The sequence below is a fragment of the Leptopilina boulardi genome, unplaced genomic scaffold (genome assembly GCF_019393585.1).
Source record: "Leptopilina boulardi isolate dan_hultmark-lab unplaced genomic scaffold, ZJU_Lbou_2.1 LbouV2_137, whole genome shotgun sequence".
Taxonomy (NCBI): Eukaryota; Metazoa; Arthropoda; class Insecta; order Hymenoptera; family Figitidae; genus Leptopilina; species Leptopilina boulardi.
In genome coordinates this window covers 2761451-2780572 of record NW_026137682.1, presented here as the reverse complement: position 1 = coordinate 2780572, position 19122 = coordinate 2761451, and the positions used below count along the sequence as shown (strand labels likewise).

At 26.6% G+C, this 19122-nt stretch overlaps 1 protein-coding gene across 9 annotated transcripts in view; it reads left to right on the top strand.

Annotated features, from left to right (window-relative positions):
* LOC127291506 (whirlin) overlaps nucleotides 1–19122 on the top strand; it is a 189293-nt gene that overhangs the window by 151199 nt on the left and 18972 nt on the right. For 7 of the 9 annotated variants that reach the window (XM_051320692.1, XM_051320689.1, XM_051320687.1 and 4 more), the window contains one exon: nucleotides 16896–17105. The exons of the other annotated variants lie outside the window; for them this stretch is intronic. In XM_051320692.1, the coding sequence (XP_051176649.1) occupies nucleotides 16896–17105 (210 nt within the window). The remainder of the gene's footprint in view (nucleotides 1–16895; nucleotides 17106–19122) is intronic. 9 annotated transcript variants of the gene reach the window in all.

The following is a 19122-nucleotide window of genomic DNA, read 5'->3' as shown; positions in this document are numbered from 1 at the left end:
ATCTTAAAATGAAATTATAATATGCGCTAATGTAAAAACAAAAATTTTAAATGAAAGTGAAAACACAGTGAATTGTGATTTTTTTTTGTCGTACAGGAAGGTTTGTTTTATTTTCAATTTGTCCACAGAAAAATTTGAACTCATTTATTTGTTCCAACACATTTTGAGTTTAGTATCGAAAATGAGTAAGGGACAAACTTCATGTTACTTAAAATCGAGGGGCTATTCACTCTCATGATTCGCTATGATTCTCAAGTAACTCATTTTTACCACTTACACTCTAAATCTGAATCAGTGAAAATTTCACTGAATTCAAATAAATGGCTCAGTTTTCTTTAATTCATCAGTGAAATTTCACTGGGAATCAGTAAAAACCACTGATTCTCATTGAAATTCCACTGGTGAATTAAAGAAAATTGAGCAACTGATTTGAATTCAGTGAAATTTTCACTGATTCAGATTTAGAGTGTAGTGACTCCTCGTGATTCATAAGTGACTCACGGTGACTCATGGAGAATTTGTTCCGGAGTCACTTATGAACACTGTAAAACGAAAGGTATTAATTTAATACCGACTTCAGGTACTACATTGTCATTTGGTTCTAATTTGATACCTACTCTCTAAATTTGAATCAGCGATAAGTATACGACTGTTACCAATTAGCGTATATACGCTGAAAAATCAGTGAATTTTCACTAATTTATCAGTGCATATTCGCTGATTGGAATCAGTGGTATACTTACAGCTGAGAATCAGCGAGATTTCGCTGATTCAAATTTAGAGAGTAAAATTGGTACTGTTTTAGTACTTTCTTTTTACAGTGAATCAAGATGAGTCACTAAGGTATAAAAATGAGTCACTTGGGAATCATTACGAATCACAAGAGTGAATAGCTCTTCTCTCAAAATGATCCTTCCCGAAAATTCAGATCTGTACACGGAGAAAAAAAATTTAGTGTTTGCAACAAAATTGTTTGGTTAGGTAATTTTGGTTCTTGTAACCAAATTTTGGTTGGCTGAAACAAAGTTGTAGAGTTATCTCAATCAAACATTTGGTTAGGCCAACAAAATTATTTGGTTGAACATTTTTAAATTCCAACCAAAATTTGGTTACGACAACAAAATAATTTGGTTAACACAACAAAATAGTATGGTCTAAAAAACCAAATAATTTGATTCGCTCTCAGCTTATAGCTTAAGAAGACAGGTATAGTTTAAATCTCTCACAAGGATGGGTGGTCCAGTGTTCAGAGCTCCCGACCTACAGTTTTAAAACAGAGGTTCGATCCCAGGCGGAGATGAGATTTTTCAAAGTCCACAAATATTTCAATTGGATAAATATAAATTAAACGTTAAATTGGTTAATAAATAAATAATGAAATAAATAAAAAAGATAAAAAAAAAAAAAATAAGGTAGAATAAAATGTTTGTTTGATCAACCAAACATTTTTGTTGACCTAACAAAAAAAATGTGGTTGAGCTAACCAAACATTTTTGTTATGTCATCAAAAAACACTCAACCAAATTTTTTGAATGACTCAAACAAATAGTTTGGTTGCTTAAATACCAATAAAATTTTTTTGTTGGCTTAACCAAATTTTGGTTGCTCTGACTAAACATTTTTCTCAGTGTAGGTTGGCATCATTTGCAGAGTAATTTTGTATTACAATTATTTTTTCTAATATTTCAACAATACCTGAAAGATTATTTTTACCAGTACGAATATTTAGAAATTTTTAAGTAAAAAGTATTACTTAATTATTATTTATATGGATAATAATCCATTTCATAAGTTTCTAATTTACCTCTATTATTTAAGTTGGCAGTACTGCTCCTTCTGTCAGAACACATGTTTTCATTTTTATAACCTAAAAACATATTTCCGTCATTATTTTACGCGATTACAAGCAGTTTTCAATCAAATATATTAAATCGTGCATGTTATTTATGTCTGGTAATTATTATATTTCATGTATTTGTGCAAAATTATTCGTTATTTCATAATATTTTACCCTTTTTCTTATTCTCAAAATAAATCACTTCACTTTGAGTTCAGGCTTTTTTTGTGATTGTACACTTTTTGCCGTATATGCTTACACTTTTCTGTCCTTTTCTAACACACGCGTTGTCATGGCAACACGTGCGTTAGAAAAGGACAAAAAAGTGTATAGGCATATATCTGGCCACAAGTGTACATCTCTTTATTGAAAATTCGGTTAAATAAATATTTTGTCACATAGAAATTAGAATGAAAATTAGATTAAAAACAATTATGTTAAATTAAAACGTCCCAACCAAAAATTTCAGTATTATACCAGAGTTAACTACTGGCGCAGTACTGGTTCAGTATTGGCTGCCGAGGCTGGTCAGTCTGTACTGAACCAGTGCTGGTATTTTTATTGTATCGGTACTGGTGCAGTACCACCCTTCCAGTACTGGCAAACCAGTACTGAGCCAATGTTGAGCCAGTACTGGCTCAAATAGATTTTCTTTTTGATTAATACTAGTTTACAAAAAGTTCTAAAGTGAACCTGATTTTATTTTTGAAAATTAAAAGGTATTTTATTTTGCTTTTTTGTGGGTAAAACTATTTAAACAAAAAGTTTCCTGAGACTAATTCCAAAACATTTTGTAAGTTTTTTTTATTGTTTTCAGATATGCAATAAACCAAAAAAATTTTTAAATGATCAAACTAAAAAAAAATAAAATTTTTTATAAAAAAATTAATAATTTTTAAAATAAAAATTTAAAAAAATTTTCTTGCCAACACTTGCTAAAAATTAAAAAAAAACTTTTATTTTCTTAAAAAAGTTTTTCAAAAATTTATTTTGTTGCAAATAATTAAAGTGAATAATAAAATAATTAAATAGCTAATTGTATAACTATATACATTATAATTATTTTATAAACATTTTTATTTTTACTGAACTATAAAATATTAATTAGTTAGTTGACTAATTTAATAAATATTTAATTTGTGTTGGGTTACTAAAAATTTCACACACTTTTTCCTAAAAAAAAGTATTACTTGGAGCAGAGATTTCATTATTGCAGTGAAACTTATCTCTGTTACAGTTAAAATTTTCTTTTCTTATACAATAAATTACAAAACTACTAGTACTCAGCCAGTACTGAACCAGTAGTAGTTACCAGTACTGGTGCCTACTCTGGCAGGCAATACTGGTAAAATGTTATCATCCCAAAGTTACGCCAACTCTGGCGCCAATACTGGGTGTCAGTACTGCGCCAAATCTTGTCAGTACTGCGCCAGTACTGCGCCATTAGTAAATTTTTGATTGGGGTTGTATTATGAAAATTTTGCAAAATAATAATTCCGTTAAATAAAAATTATTTATGATTTATAAAAATTCGGTAAACTAGAGATTCTGTTGTATAAAAGTTCGACTAAACAGCATGTGATTGTTAGATTAGGTTTTACTAATTAATAATAAAAAAAAAATAAATAAATTTTGGTATCGAATTAATAAAATTCAGTTTCCATTCAATATTTCATGAATAAAATTGCCGACAAAATTAACATTGTGAACCTAACAATCACAGGTAGTTAATAAAAATTCCTTTCACAGTTTTCTTAAAAGTATCAAATTGAGACTAAAAATTGCATCAAATCTTTGCAACGTTTTGATGCACATAAATTATATCAAAAAGAGATCGTTTTGTGTATCATTTTTAGAAATGATACACGAAACGGTCTCATTTTTTGATGCAAAAAATTTAATCAATTTATATCAATCATGGCCGAATTGAATCGACTCAAAATTAAACGAATTTTTTTCAGATATTTTGGTAATAGTACAATTGCGGAGACCATTTCACTATTTAATTTGAAAATGAAAATAACAGAAAATCAAAGACAATGTGCAATTCGATAATTAAAAAGTGACAGCTTATAAACAAAACCTAAAATGCATGAGAAAAAATTTGTCGATAAAATCAATATAGCCGAGCTTTTTAGAAGGTAGATGGCAGCACTCATCTATTTTCTTTCTTTAAATTTTTTCTGAATCGTTTTTATAAAAAGCAAAACTGCCATCTACCTTCTAAAAAGCTCGGCTATATTGATTTTATCGACAAATTTTTTCTCATGCATTTTAGGTTATGTTTATAAGCTGTCACTTTTTAATTATCGAATTGCACATTGTCTTTGATTTTCTGTTATTTTCATTTTCAAATTAAATAGTGAAATGGTCTCCGCAATTGTACTATTACCAAAATATCTGAAAAAAATTCGTTTAATTTTGAGTCGATTCAATTCGGCCATGATTAATATAAATTGATTAAATTTTTTGCATCAAAAAATGAGATCGTTTCGTGTATCATTTCTAAAAATGATACACAAAACGATCTCTTTTTGATATAACTTATGTGCATCAAAACATTGCAATAGAAAAAGATACAACCAAGTTTACTGTGAATTATAAATATGAATTCAATTAAATAAAAATTCTTAAATATAAAAATTAAATTCAGTATAAATTCTACTTTATAAAATTCCTTAACATTGAAATTCGAGCTTATTATTAATATCGAAACCGTAGAAATTTCAACAAATTCAGCGTGGGGAATATTCATGCGTCTCCCTTTTTTTTTAAAGTCTACTAACAAGGACTTGTGAAATACTGAATATTCTGACAAGCAATATCATTTCTACTTTATAGGAAAAATCCTTTGCCTTGATTTTTTTTTTATTTCTTTAAATATAGTCCTAAAAAATGTACAAGTGAATCCTTGTTATAATATTATGCATCTCGTGTTAATTTTTGTGAAAAACGACACAATAATTTGAAGACTGAAAGGAAGAAATTTATTCCTCGAACGTAATTATGAGGTACTTAAGGTTTTTCTTGTATAAGGACGTAAAGTGTATGGTACTTAAAGGATTCTACGAAAAACGTTTCACAGCAGTTATATATATATATATATATGTTGTTTTTGTTTTATTTATTTATTTATTTTTGTTTTTGCAAGTTGAGTAATGTAAGTGCATGAAATAACAAAAAGAGTAGGATGACCTGCATTAAGTGTTCTGTAATCAAGAGGCCCCCATTGAGAGACTGAAAAGTCGTCTTCTTCCCCAGGGCGTATAAACTCGTCGAGCAGCTCTTACTCCTTTCTGATTGTGAGTCACAATCGCGGTTGTGTATATATGTGCTTGTGACTCACGTGGAGCTGAGTATATAGGATACCGCGAGAGCAGACAAATGGGTGAGCGGGTAATTGAACTGGAACGTATTTTTCCTTAGGTAGACAAGCAGACTGATCTCAACTGCTCTTCCGACACATTGAGAAAGAAAACCTTGACCGCGAACAATATATATATATATACAGATTTATTCTATATAAATATAATATAGATATATATATAGAATTGAAAGATATTTCTCATCCATTCTTAAGGCGTGGTTTTATATCCAAAAAATCGATTCTTCTTATATATCAATAAATTTTGTCTAGTATTGTTATTAGAGAGGAATCCCTCGGGTATTCATCATATTTAAACACCTTCTTATCGTAATTCTATTTTATGATTTACCATCGAAACTTTTTATTATTTATGGAAAATTTATGTTCGTATATTTTTTTTTAGTATTATTTTCAGTTAACATTTTTTTTTTTTTAATATCACTTTTATTACACTATACAATTTAAATAAATGAATTATTGTTACTGAAGTTGTTAATCAACATCATGTGATTGTTTAGTTACGTGTTTGTTACAATGTTGATTTGTCGACTATTTTTTCTAGTAAAATTTAGAAAAAAAATTTTTTTGGACGCCATATTGAGTCCGTCATTTTGAATTTTGTAATTCTGATTCAAACTCACAAAGGTGGCACGACTTTTTTTTGGACATAAATGGGCCATGGACCCTACCAAAAATTACCAGAGTTCACTACTGGCGCTGTACTGGTAACAATATCGCGCCACTACTGGTAATACTGGCGCTGTACTGCCCCAGTAGTTAATTTTTGATAGGGGACTGTCAAGGGGTTAATTGATATATTTTATTTAACCGAATTTTCATTAAACAGAATTTAATTTAACAAAATTTTAATTGAACAGACTTTTTTTTATTAAATCGAGTTTTCATTTAATTGAATTTTTATATATATAAATTTTCATTTAGCAGAATTTTCTTTTAATTGAAATTCAATTTAGCAGAAATTACATTTAGTAAAATTTTAAGTTAACAGAATTTTTATTTTTAACCAAGTTGAAGTGTAAATATTATATTTAATGTAGATTTCAATTAATTCTATTTAGCAGAATTTTCATTTAATAAACTTTTTGTAAATTTCTGTATCGTTTAGAAATTTGTATATACTATTTAAAAATATATATCCACTTGTAAATATATAATTTTTTTTAATCTTGCATAGATGATCTTAAAAATGTTTTTTTAAAAAAAAATGTAAATCTTAAAAATTTGGAGTAAATTTAAAAAAAATTTTGTTCGTTCAGTTTTTTAAAATACTTTCGAGATTTTGTAGTAATGAAGACCTTTTCTTTTTTATATTTTCCCCGTATTAATTATTATTTAAGTTCAACTTTCTTGAGCATTGAAATTCTCTTAAACTTTCAAATTAAAAACCTATACAAATTGGAATAATTACACCCCCCCCCCCCTCTCTCTCTCCCTCTCTCTCTCTCTCTCTCTCTCTCTCTCTCTCTCTCTCTCTCTCTCTCTCTCTCTCTCTCTCTCTCTCTCCCCACTTGATGACTGGTTCTTTTAATGAGGCGTTAAGCATTAATTTTTTATGACACATAAAACGAAAGATTACTGTTACTTATTTTACAATAGAAATTTAAATTTCTTTATTTTCTTTCTTTTTTTCTACATACTGTTGTAAAATAAATATTTTTAAAAATACGTAAACTTATATATTTTTAAAAATGATAAAATAATATCTAAATTTAAAATAATTACAAAATTGTAAATGTTAGAAAAAAAAATTCCTATCTTTGTGGAAAAATAGAATTTGGTCATTTTTGTGCTAATTTTTTGATTTTGAATTGATTATAGAAGAATAAAAATAGAAAATTATAAATTGTATCGTTTCTTATTATATTTAAATTAGAATTTTTTTTTTTTAAATATAAATGTACTGTATATGTTAGACAATGTAGACGAATATAGTATAGAGATTTCGATTCGGTTCAATGGTTGTAAAGAAAGATATGCTTTACAAAATGAAAATAAAAAAAAAGAGACATTCGATAGAAATGAGGAAAAAGAAATAATAGTGAGTATATAAGAAGGCAAAGGCAAAATAACGAGAATCACGTTTCTCGACACTTTACTCACGACGTGCTTTCAAATTTTGTCTCTTCTCTTTGCCATTTTCATCATCCCCGCATCTTTCCTTTGATTCCAATACATGCCAGCAAGAAACCTTTGTCGATTTAGATCCTTATCGATTGATCGTAACAGGTGTTTTGATCCACGTTCGATGTATAATATACATGGGAAAAAATTTTGCTTAAAATAAGCAGAATTCCGGTTTTTTTTTTTTTTTTTTTTTTTAGTTAATGAGATCAAAATATTATAAAATTACAGTTTTAAATGAAATTTTTTTTTCTTTAGCAAAAAAATATCAGAATATTATAAAGTTATAGGTTTCATTTTTAAATTAATTTTTTTCATTCTTAAAAAATGTTATATTTTTCCAGTATTGTGGAATAATTGGAGACCCATGAATAAGCTCTAATTTAAATCTCCATTTTAAAGTTGACGTTGGGAAAAGAACACTTAATATTTTATTTTATTTTATTTATTTCAATTTATATTGTTCATTTATAGATTATGTGTTTTATTTATTTATTTATTTATTTATTTATCATGTGTTTTGTTTTATAATGTGTCTGTTCAATTATTAAATTTTTTTTTTTTTTTTTTTTTTTTTTTTTTTTTTTTTTTTTTTTTTTTTTTTTTTTTTTTTTTAAATGGTTTGATTGACTGTATGTTTCTCTTCAACGTTAGGGTGGTTTTGTTTTTATTAATTGACACCGCAATTGACCATTATCTCTATGACTTGACATATGTTTCTTATTTGACTCCCTGAAGAGGAAATCATTTAGATTTCGAAACGTTGGAGTAAACTTTTATTAAAACAACAATGGTCCGAATGTTATCGTTTTTTATTCATACGAAACCTTCTAATTAAGCTCTAATTTATTTTTAGCCGAATTATTATTTAATAGAAATGCAATTTAATCGAATTTCTAGATATATTACAGAATTGTTACTTAAACGAATTTCTATTTTATAGACTTTTTATTCCATCGAATTTGAATTTGAAAGAATTATTATTTACTAGAATTTTCATTATACAAAATTGTTGTTTAAAAGAATTTTATTTTAAATACAGATAAATACAAATTTTATTGGTTCAAATAGAGTTTATTTAATTCAATTATTTGATTTCAAAAATTATTTGGTTCAAGTAAATATTTATTTGATAATAGTTAAGTAACCGATGCTTCATGCTTCTCAATAATAGCTATATTTTGAATTTTGAAAATTTAAACCAAAAATTCCAAAAGTAATGCATTTTTAAATTTTTAGTTGATCTTTAGATAATTTTCATATTCTATGATAAAGTTATGAGAGAGAAAATTTAATTTTAATTTAAATTTTAAAAAACAATGATGATCAAAGAAGTAATGATCCAAGTAAAGAGTTTTTATGCTAGAGTGGGTGGAAACAGATGAAGTTTATGCCACTGGGAAAAAGATTCTCTTGCAGATTCAAAGAAATTCATTCGTTTTCATTTGAGCGTGAAAAGAAATTGTTCTGTTATAAAGGTAACTGTCACTGTGAGTACATATATATGTATATAAAAGGTACAATAACGACACGTCAATTTGAGAAAACCACTTTTTTTGCTTGTTGCTTTTTTTACGAGCTATTAATCTACATAAAACAAAATTAACTCATTGTTAAACTGCATGTAACAAAAAAAAAAAAAAAAAAAATAGAAAATAATTTTTATACTGGAAATTTTTTTTTAATTTTTCAAATTAACATTTATTTCATAAATTATTTAAATTATTGGAAAGTAGTAATTATTAATAAAAGAAATAGGATATTAAAAATTTTGGGACACATGATTATGTTCTAAAAAACATTAGTTAGAATTATTTAATTTTATAGGATTTCATTTGTCATAATTATTTTTGAGCCGAATTTTTATTTGTCAGAATTTTTAATTGCTTGAATTTTCATTTAAAATAATAATAGGCATTTTAAAGAATTTTTATTGGGTAGTATTTCATTGCATAGAATTTTCTTTCAGATGAATTTTCATTCGGTCAAATTATTATTTGATATAATTTCTATACAACCGATTTTTCATACTACATAATTATTACTTAACCGAAAAATTATTTAACAAAATTTCTAATTGATAAAATTTTTATTTGTCCGAAATTGCAAATGGCCGAACAAACAATCGACAGAAAGATTTTGCCGCAATTTTTTAAATCAACCAATCAAAAATTATTATTCATAAAATTTTGATTGGTTAATTTCAAAAATCACGCCGAAATCTTTCTGCCAATTGTTTGTTCGACTATTTGCAATTTTGGACAAATGAAAATTCTATCAATTATAGAAATTCTGTTAAATGATTTTTCGGTTAAGTAAAAATTCTGTAATATAAAAAATCGTTTTGATAAAAATTGTACAAAATTCTAATTCGAACAAATAAAAATTCGGCTCAAAAATAATTATGATAAAAAATTAAAATTCTAACTAATGATTTTTAGAACATAATCATATGTTCCAAAATTTTATAAATTAAAAAATAGAAGAAATTTACTTTTCACTAGCACAGAAAAAACTTGGACTCAATTTTATTATAACTCATTTTGCGTTAGGTATCGAAATAAGTATAAGTGACAAACTTCAAGTTACTCAAAATAATGTTTCATTTTTTATGCGTTTCAATAGTTTGTATACTACTAAAATTGATAACAAATTTTTTCTGGAAATTTTTTTATTCGTAAAAATGTTTATTGGCGATTTTATTATTTGCCATTCGATATAAAGAATTTTTGATATGATGAGAATTAAAATATCAAACATACTTTATGTCTCATGGGGAGAGTTTATAGCAAGAATTTCCGATTGCAATGTGTGTGGATCATTGTCATTTTTGTGAATTTAATGATGACGATAGTTGCATTCTTCAAATAACAATTAAATATCCGTTTTTTTTTTTTTTTTTTTTTTTTGAGTGCAACTAAAAGTATACGTCGGATATGAACTTTAAACGATGACCTCGGTGGTTTTGTAACAGGATATACATGTTCAGGACAAACCGCAGAAATAATAAAGGCAATGTGAATTGCGGAGAAAGTTTTGATATCCTCACTGGTGTATTTTTTTACAACTTTTCGCAATTTAGGTTAAGATTTATAAATTCACAATTTTAAATTATTTTTTTTACCTATTTCATCGCATATCTTATTAAAAATACATTGTTTAAAAAATTATTCAGTTTAAAAAAAAATAACGCTATTTATCGTTAGGTAAAAAATAATTTAATTTTAATATAAATATGCAATACCTATATATATATATATATATATATATATATATATATATATATTACAAAAAGATATCGCCGCCGCCTCCGCCGCTGTTTCAAGAATTCTTGACTTAGGAGGGGGGAGTCCCCCTTCCTAAATTTTGAGGTTATGTTCGTTTCAAGGCTCTGAAGACTGAATATAGCCGCAAGTCCCCCCTCCCTCCTCTCATTTCCCCTCCTTCGCCAAAATGGCCTAAATTTTAAGGTTATGTTCATTTCAAGGCTCTGAATATAGCCGCAAGTCCCCCCTCCCTCCTCTCATTTCCCCTCCTCCACCAAAATGGCCTAAATTTTAAGGTTATGTTCGTTTCAAGACTCTGAATATAGCCGCAAGTCCCCTCCCCTCCCCCGCCAAAAATGACCTAAATTTTGAGGTTCTGTTCGTTTCAAGGCTCTGAATATAGCCGCAAGTCCCCCCTCCCTCCTCTCATTTCCCCTCCTTCGCCAAAAATGACCTAAATTTTGAGGTTATGTTTGTTTTAAGACCCTAATAAAGCAGTAAGTCCTTCCCCCTTCCCTCATCTCTCTCTATATTTCCCGCCAAAAATGACATAAATTTTAAGGTTATGTAAATTTCAAGACTTTCTATATAGCCGCAAGTGGAGGTGGAGTTCCCGCCAAAAATGACTTGAATTTAAAGGTTATGTTCGTTTCAAGACTTTTTAATAATTTATTATGGTTTTTAGGCAATTTCATTGAAATTATTTTTAAAAATAATTTCTTAATGTCGATTTTAATTTATTTAATTGTTTATTTATTATTAATTTAATTAATTTATTAATTAAAATTTAATAATTTTAATTTTAATAATATTTATTCAGATTTCAATGAGGTGGTTCATTTGGAAAAATAAGATCAATGGAAAATTAAAAAAAAATGATTAAAACAGAGAGGTTGGCGCGCAGGGGGGCGTAGCCCCTCTAGTTTATATATATATTTATATAATTACAATATTTCTAATAATAAACCATAAGATTAAAAATTAACAAAGGTAATAAAACTCGAGTCCATAAATCTGGAATCTAGAATCCACTTTTATTATTCAATTATCTTATAATCCAATTTCCCATGTCTGAAAAAATCGACCGCGACCAAATTAGATTTGTACTGAATAACAAATTGTACAAAAAAAAAAAGTTTTTTCTAAATTATTTCTTCGTAATAAAAAATTATTTTACTTAAAATTTGGGATTAAATAAAATTCTATGTATATATTTATAAAATTTTGTGTTTCATAAAAAAATGTGATCCCACTGTATATATATATATATATATAGATCTTCAGATGTTTGACAAGTTATTATTAAATGTCAACTTGAAATATATATATATATATATTCTTGGGAAGCGCAGTGATTAATTATAATTATAAGAATTCTTAGCTAACGAGTTTTTGGTTTCATATCAGAAACCTCTCGCATCAACTCTTGTAATTAGTTTCAATATCAAGGCTCTTCAATTATAATAGACTCATTTCTCAGACAAAGTTAATTGATTTACGATTTTTGTTTCTGGGGCATTATAATATGTAAAATCTTTCTCACGCACTTTAGTTCTTAATGTGCCATTATATTTCTTGATCGATAAGAAATAAAGTTATATACTGAAAGGAATGGATTAACGACCTGTATTAAAATATATATACACTTTAGAGAGTATATATAATTATATATCTACTTTTATATTCGCAAGAGTAATAATTTTCTTTTATGTTTTAGAGAGAATAATATTCTATTGTTTTTATTCATTTTTTTTACATATTCTCATATCATATAATAAAAATAAGGTCCTGGATTTGTTTTCAAAAAAAAAAAAATTTACTTTCTCTAAAAGAAAATATTTTTTTTTTAACGAAAATTTCTTTGATTTGTTCTACATTTATCCCCAAAAAAATATATTTGAAAAATATGTTTTAAATCATTTTTTTTCCCACGTGAAAAAGTTCCAGGGAAACTCCCGGGAATGTCCCGGGAGTTGATTCCCGGGAATTTCTCAGAAAAAATTCCCGCAAACTTGTTAACCCTTACGTGAAGCATTGTAGGTGTCTCTGAAACAAAAAACTTTTGTTTAAGGCGTAAAAAATTTTTGTAAGTATTTAAAAAGTTTCATTTAACACTAGGAAGTACCCAGAAGCATATTTAAAGTTTAGGTTAATCATATTTTGCACTTATAGGAACCTATTCAAGGTTTCAGTCTGAGATCCAGGTAATTAATCGACATTTTCCAATGTATTAAACTGAAAAAAAAATCAATAGTCGATTACTAGGATCTCTCCAGGTACTTCTCTAAAAGTTAGTTAAATTTCGATAACTTCTTCGAGGAAGAAAACCCTAAAATATGAAAGACGATCGCTACAAGAGATTTCCAGGTACCTATGATTACTCAGGGTAATTTTTCGTCAACTTCTGGAACAAGTTAACCTTAAAACGTGATAAATGATCACTAGGAAGTTTCAAAATACTTTCCTAGTGTTCAGGTCGTTTTCATAAACTTTTTCAGGGAAGTTTATGTTAAACAGCTCAATCGTTTACGAGAAGCAATTATCATATTACCTAAACTCAGTCAAAATCAAATATCTACAATTAACCTTCAAATATTTGCTCCTAGGTCAATTGATTTTTATCAACTGTCTCCGTCAAATTAAATATAAATCAGTTAATTATTTATTCCATGTAATTTCAAACAAAAAGTTTTTATCATAATTAAAATTTTTTCTTCTGATTATTTATTTATCAATTTATATTTATATTTTTAATTCTTGAAAAACAACTAAAATATCTTCAAAAATATCGTTGATTTTTAATTTTTATTAAACTTTTATGTACAGACATTTACTAAATTACACACCCTAAAAAAAGTAATTTTCAATCTAGAGGATTCCTCTAAAATAAATGCATATTTTCCTCTTAATTTTGGTATCAAAATTATTATTCTTCATTTAAGAGGATTTTCCTCTTAAATTAAATGTCGACATCCAAACCTCGTAAAATTGTTTTTAATGTCAAAGCCATCAATAAAATATTTATAATTTCAATCAAATAATAAAATCTTTGCAGAAAATACATTTTTAAATTAAAATTAAGTAAAATTATAATAGTTCATTTCAATATAATAATAAAAATTGTTTTTTAATATAACATTAACAATGTCATGTTTTTGGTTAATTATCAACATTTTATATTGATAATTAAAATACAAAAAATAAGTTTTCATTAATCAGTTGTAATGATCAACGAGATTTTCAGCGCAAAAATAATTTTAAAACATGATGATATGTTTAAAAGTTAACATTTTTTATAGGACAGAAAAAAATTTCATATATGAAATTATTTAACGTTTTAAAACTTTTTTAAAAAAGTAAATAAAAAGATTTAAAAAATTCGAAAGATTCAAAAATGGGGTTATAGTATTTCTATTTACCTGAGTAGTAAAATTTCACAAGAAATATCCAAATTTTTTTAAATCTAAAAATAGCGTTAAAAATATTCATTTAATTTGAATTTAACTATATTTTCTGTATTTTTAATAAAGCAAATCCATTTTTTTGTCCTTTTTGTTGACATTTTACCAGAAATATTAAAACTGAAAGGTTAAAAAACAACTTCACAACTATCATACCCAGGGAAAGGGATCAAACGATTACATTATTTTTTTCCGTTTCCTTTTTTTAAATCTTCTAAATTTAAAACGGAAAATCTTAATTAAAGAGGAAAATACAAAAGGAATCCTTTTGTCATTCTTCCATTAAAATGAAGAATAAAAATATTCTACATTTCAATTGAATAATCTTGTTTTAAGAGGAAATATTTAGAGGATATTAGAAGAGGAATTTTCCTCTAAGTATAAGATTACTTTTTTTTGGGTGCAGAATAAAACATTTTGATTAATTTTTTTTAACTATAAAACATTCTCGAAGTATTAAACATAACATACAAAAATACCAACAAAATTGTCTGAATTTGAAATTTCATAACCTAAACTTTAAATATGCTTCTGGGTACTTCCTAGTGTTAAATGAAACTTTTTAAATACTTACAAAAATTTTTTACGCCTTAAACAAAAGTTTTTTGTTTCAGAGACACCTACAATGCTTCACGTAAGGGTTAACAAGTTTGCGGGAATTTTTTCTGAGAAATTCCCGGGAATCAACTCCCGGGACATTCCCGGGAGTCTCCCGGGAACTTTTTCACGTGGGTTGCAACTTCTTTTATTTGAAACAAATCAATTTAATTTACAATTTATTTTTAGTTAATTCAAATAAACATGTATATTTGGTTCGAATGAAAAATTTCTTTAAATTAATCAATTTTAAAATTTAAATAATTTTTTATTTGAATGAAAAAATTTTAGGAAAAATATGTTTTAATGAAATTGTATAAAGTTGCATGTGTAAAAGAAATAGTATAAAAAATTTGAAAAACTTCGCACAGGTTTACTGATTGTATTATAATAATAAATTAACAGTAATGATAATTACTACAAATTAATTATTATACTTCAGCTAATATTTTATTATCCGAATAGTTTTTCTTTAAATAATAAATTTATTTTCTCATAAATAAAAAAACACAATTCCTAGGATAATATTTTAGTATATTGTATATAGTTTATCCATTAATACCATGCTCATATATCTGGATTAAAAATCTAAACGGATATAGCATTATAAAAATCGAATTCATCCTCCGAAACTATAATTCATCACAGCGGCCATCATTGTAACCTTTAAAAAAAATTCTAGAAACTAAATAAAATAACGTAAAACTTCATATAGAACTGGGAGTTTTTTTTTTCTACTAAGAGACCAAAACTTCGATTTATTTTGTTTAAACAAGATATTTTTTCCATGTAAAAAATTTTCTCCGATACAAGAAAACTTTCTTTTTATTAAAAAGAACTTGTGATTCAAAGACCGAATTTTTTTTTGAATTTCTTTAATTTCAGAAAATTTCTTGAATTCCAATAAGTGATTTTATTTAATTTATGAGAAATTTTCTTAGTATCGTGGAATTTTTTTTTTACTTGCAATAGATTTTCTTTAATTTAGAAAAAAAAATTTTTTCAAAAATAATAATTTTCAATATAGTTTTTATAAAATTTAATGTCTTCATTTCGTTGATTTTGACACTTTGGATTTGGCTAAAATTTTTTTTTATTTTTTAGTACTCTACAAAAAAGTGTTCCATGATTTTTTTTCAAATTTTCTTTATCAAGCTGTTTAAGAGATAAGAATTTTTATGTCTTTTTTTTATCGTTTTAACTATAAAAATCAAATTTGCGGGTATTTTCACTACAATTTTCGTAATTAGCGCATCAAAATACATAAATACGTAGTATCAAAAAAAAAAAAAAAAACTGGAGGCATTAAAAAAAAAAAATTCAAAATTTCGAAAATATTGAAAAAATTGTTTCCTCACAACTGGACCAGGTTTTAAATGTTTATAAAAGCAAGTAGTTTTTTTTTTTTAATTTTTCAAACAAAAAATAGTAAATTATTTTTCGCTATTGTTTTGCATCGAATTTTTGAAAAAGTTCACGTAAATATTAACAATTTCAAAAAAAAACAAAAATAATCTTTTAAAATTGATGTATTTTTATGAAAGTCATGAGCATTCAAAAATAAAAAATTATTAAAATTCAAACACCTTCATAAAAAATTTGAAAAAAAAATCATAAAACACATTTTTGTGAAGTACTAAAAGAAAAAAAAATTTAGCTAAATCGAAAGTGTCAAAATCAACGATATATTGAAATGGCGTATATATTTCTTTCAGAACTAAATAAATATTTATTTGTTTCAAATAAATTTTATTTGGTTCGCAAATAAATATTTATTTGTTTCAAATAAATTTTATTTGGTTCGCAAATAAATATAAAGTTCTTTACATCTCTGAGACAAATATATAATATATTTTTATTTAATTCAAATAAATTATATTTGCTTTGAATAAGAAATTTCTTTGTGCACACAGAACCATTGGTCTTTTTCTTGGAATATTTTTTTTTTAAAAAAAAGAATGTTACAGAATCTCGACTCCCCTAAAATAAATTTTTTTTTAGTTATGTGACCGTAAAAAAAATCACTGAAAAATAATAGAAAAGAAAAGAGATTGGGAAAAAAAATCTTTAAAGTTGGGTCGAATTTTTGAAAATAAAAGAAAAAAAATCTCTTTTTTGAAGAATTAAAAACTAAAGAAGAAGAGGAAGAAGAAGACTTTTGTGAAGGTCAACTAATGAAGTTTCGGTGTTTTTTTTTTTCTTTTGGGACTGTTTATGGGGACTAGGAAAGCGATGGAGGTTGCGATGGTAGCGACGCCGAGATGATTGGTAATGGGAGGAGAAGAGATCGTGATCGTGATCGTGATACTGAGGATGATGAAGAAGGAAGGGAGGACAGGAACTCGGAGAGTGGGGGAGGTTTTGGTGGTTGGAGGTCTCACCTCGGTGGCCTTACTCAACGCGTCAAATCCTGGTACTGGGGCGCCAGACCCCTCGTAAGTTTCTCCAAAAAAAAAAACCAAAAAAAAAATTCCCGCACAATCTTCTTTTTTATAAAATGCATTATATACATTTATTACATAATATATTATACACTATTCAAAATTTCACTTATTTCTTCGATCACTGCAAATATTTCAATATTATTAAAATTATGTTTTTTTTTTTTATCAAGAATTTGAAATTATTAAAACTTTATGTAAAATGTTCTTTATAATAATCGAGAGATTACCATTAGCAAATTTATCTGCATTTATTTGTTTACGTTTGGAAAATATTGTAGAAAATTTTAATTTTTGTGGGTTATTATCATTTAACCCCCAGAAAGATAATCTCAGTTCTTGACTTTAGCTTCAATCTGTCAGTATAAGTTGAAGTATAAAATTTTTGTGTTCATTTTCATGAGCACTTTGCTTCCTCATGGAGATTTTTTTTAATCAATTTATGGTAACTTATTTCTAATACAATACAAATGAATCCAATAAAATTTAGACTTTTTATTTCAATAATTAATATAATTTATTTCTAACTGGGGGAAAACTGTGTTTTTTTTACAATTTAGTTGTAGGAAACTTACTAGTTTCTATCCAGATAATACTTTAAATTAATATAGTCCATATTAATTTTAAGTATTATTTGGTCAGAAACTAGTAAGTTTCATATGATTAAATTGTAGTACAAAAACAGAGTTTTCCCCCAGTTTGAAATAAATTATATTAATTTTTAAAATAAAAAGTGTCTTTCAGTGTATCTAAATCTAATTAAAAAATATTATTTTTTTAATTTCAAAGAATAATATAAATATCATTGATGTTCAATTTATAATTTATTTTATTAATTATAAAAATAAAATTGTATTGTAATTTGTTCAAAACATAATCTAGAAAATGTCTAAATTTCAATTAATTTAAAACAAAAAAAAAATAATAGTCTTTAATTAAATTGTAGATATTCAAAAATATATAGAAATAAAAATATAATTATTATATAAATAAGTTACTTAACCCCTTCGCAGTCCAGTTAAAAATCGCTGGTGGGCCTAAAACGGTCCGAAAAAAAAGTTTCCAAAAAAATATGACTTCATCATATTTAAGGTTTTTGTGGTCGCTGAATTCGAATTTGAGGTCAGTTTTTCAAAATTCAAAATGGCGGATGCAATATGGCAGACAAATTTTTAAAAAATCAATCCAATATGCCTGAAATTTGTTACTCGGGGGTTTTTGGGGTCGCTAAATTCAAATTTGAGGTCAGTTTTTCAAAATTCAAAATGGCGGATCCAATATGGCGGACAAATTTTTAAAAAATCAATCCAATTTGCCTGAAATTTGTTACTCGGGGGTTTTTGGGGTCGCTAAATTCAAATTTGAGGTCAGTTTTTCAAAATTCAAAATGGCGGATCCAATATGGCGGACAAATTTTTAAAAAATCAAACCGATTTGCCTGAAATTTGTTACTCAGGGGTTTTTGTGGTCGCTGAATTCGAATTTGAGGTCAGTTTTTCAAAATTCAAAATGGCGGATCCAATATGGCGGACAAATTTAAAAAAAAAAATTTTTAATTTGTCCGCCATATTGGATCCGCTATTTTGAATTTCAAAAAACCGACCTCAAATTCGAATTCAGCGATCCCAAAAACCCCTGAGTAACAAATTTCAGACAAATCGGATTGATTTTTTAAAAATTTGTCCGCCATATTGGATCCGCCATTTTGAATTTTGAAAAACTGACCTCAAATTCGAATTCAGCGACTACGAAAACCCCCGAGTAACAATTTGTGGTCAAAACGCATTAATTTTTAAATTATCCGCCATATTGGGTTGCCATATTGGATCCGCCATTTTGTGGCGACAGACCGACCTCAGATTCGTAATCAGAGACCCCGAAAACCCCTGAGCAACGAGTTTCATGTAAATCTGATAAATTTTAAGTTTTCATGGTCGCCATTTTGTTTTTTTGAAATCTGACTTCAAATTTGGATTCAGCGACCCCAAAAACCCCCGAGTAACAAATTAAA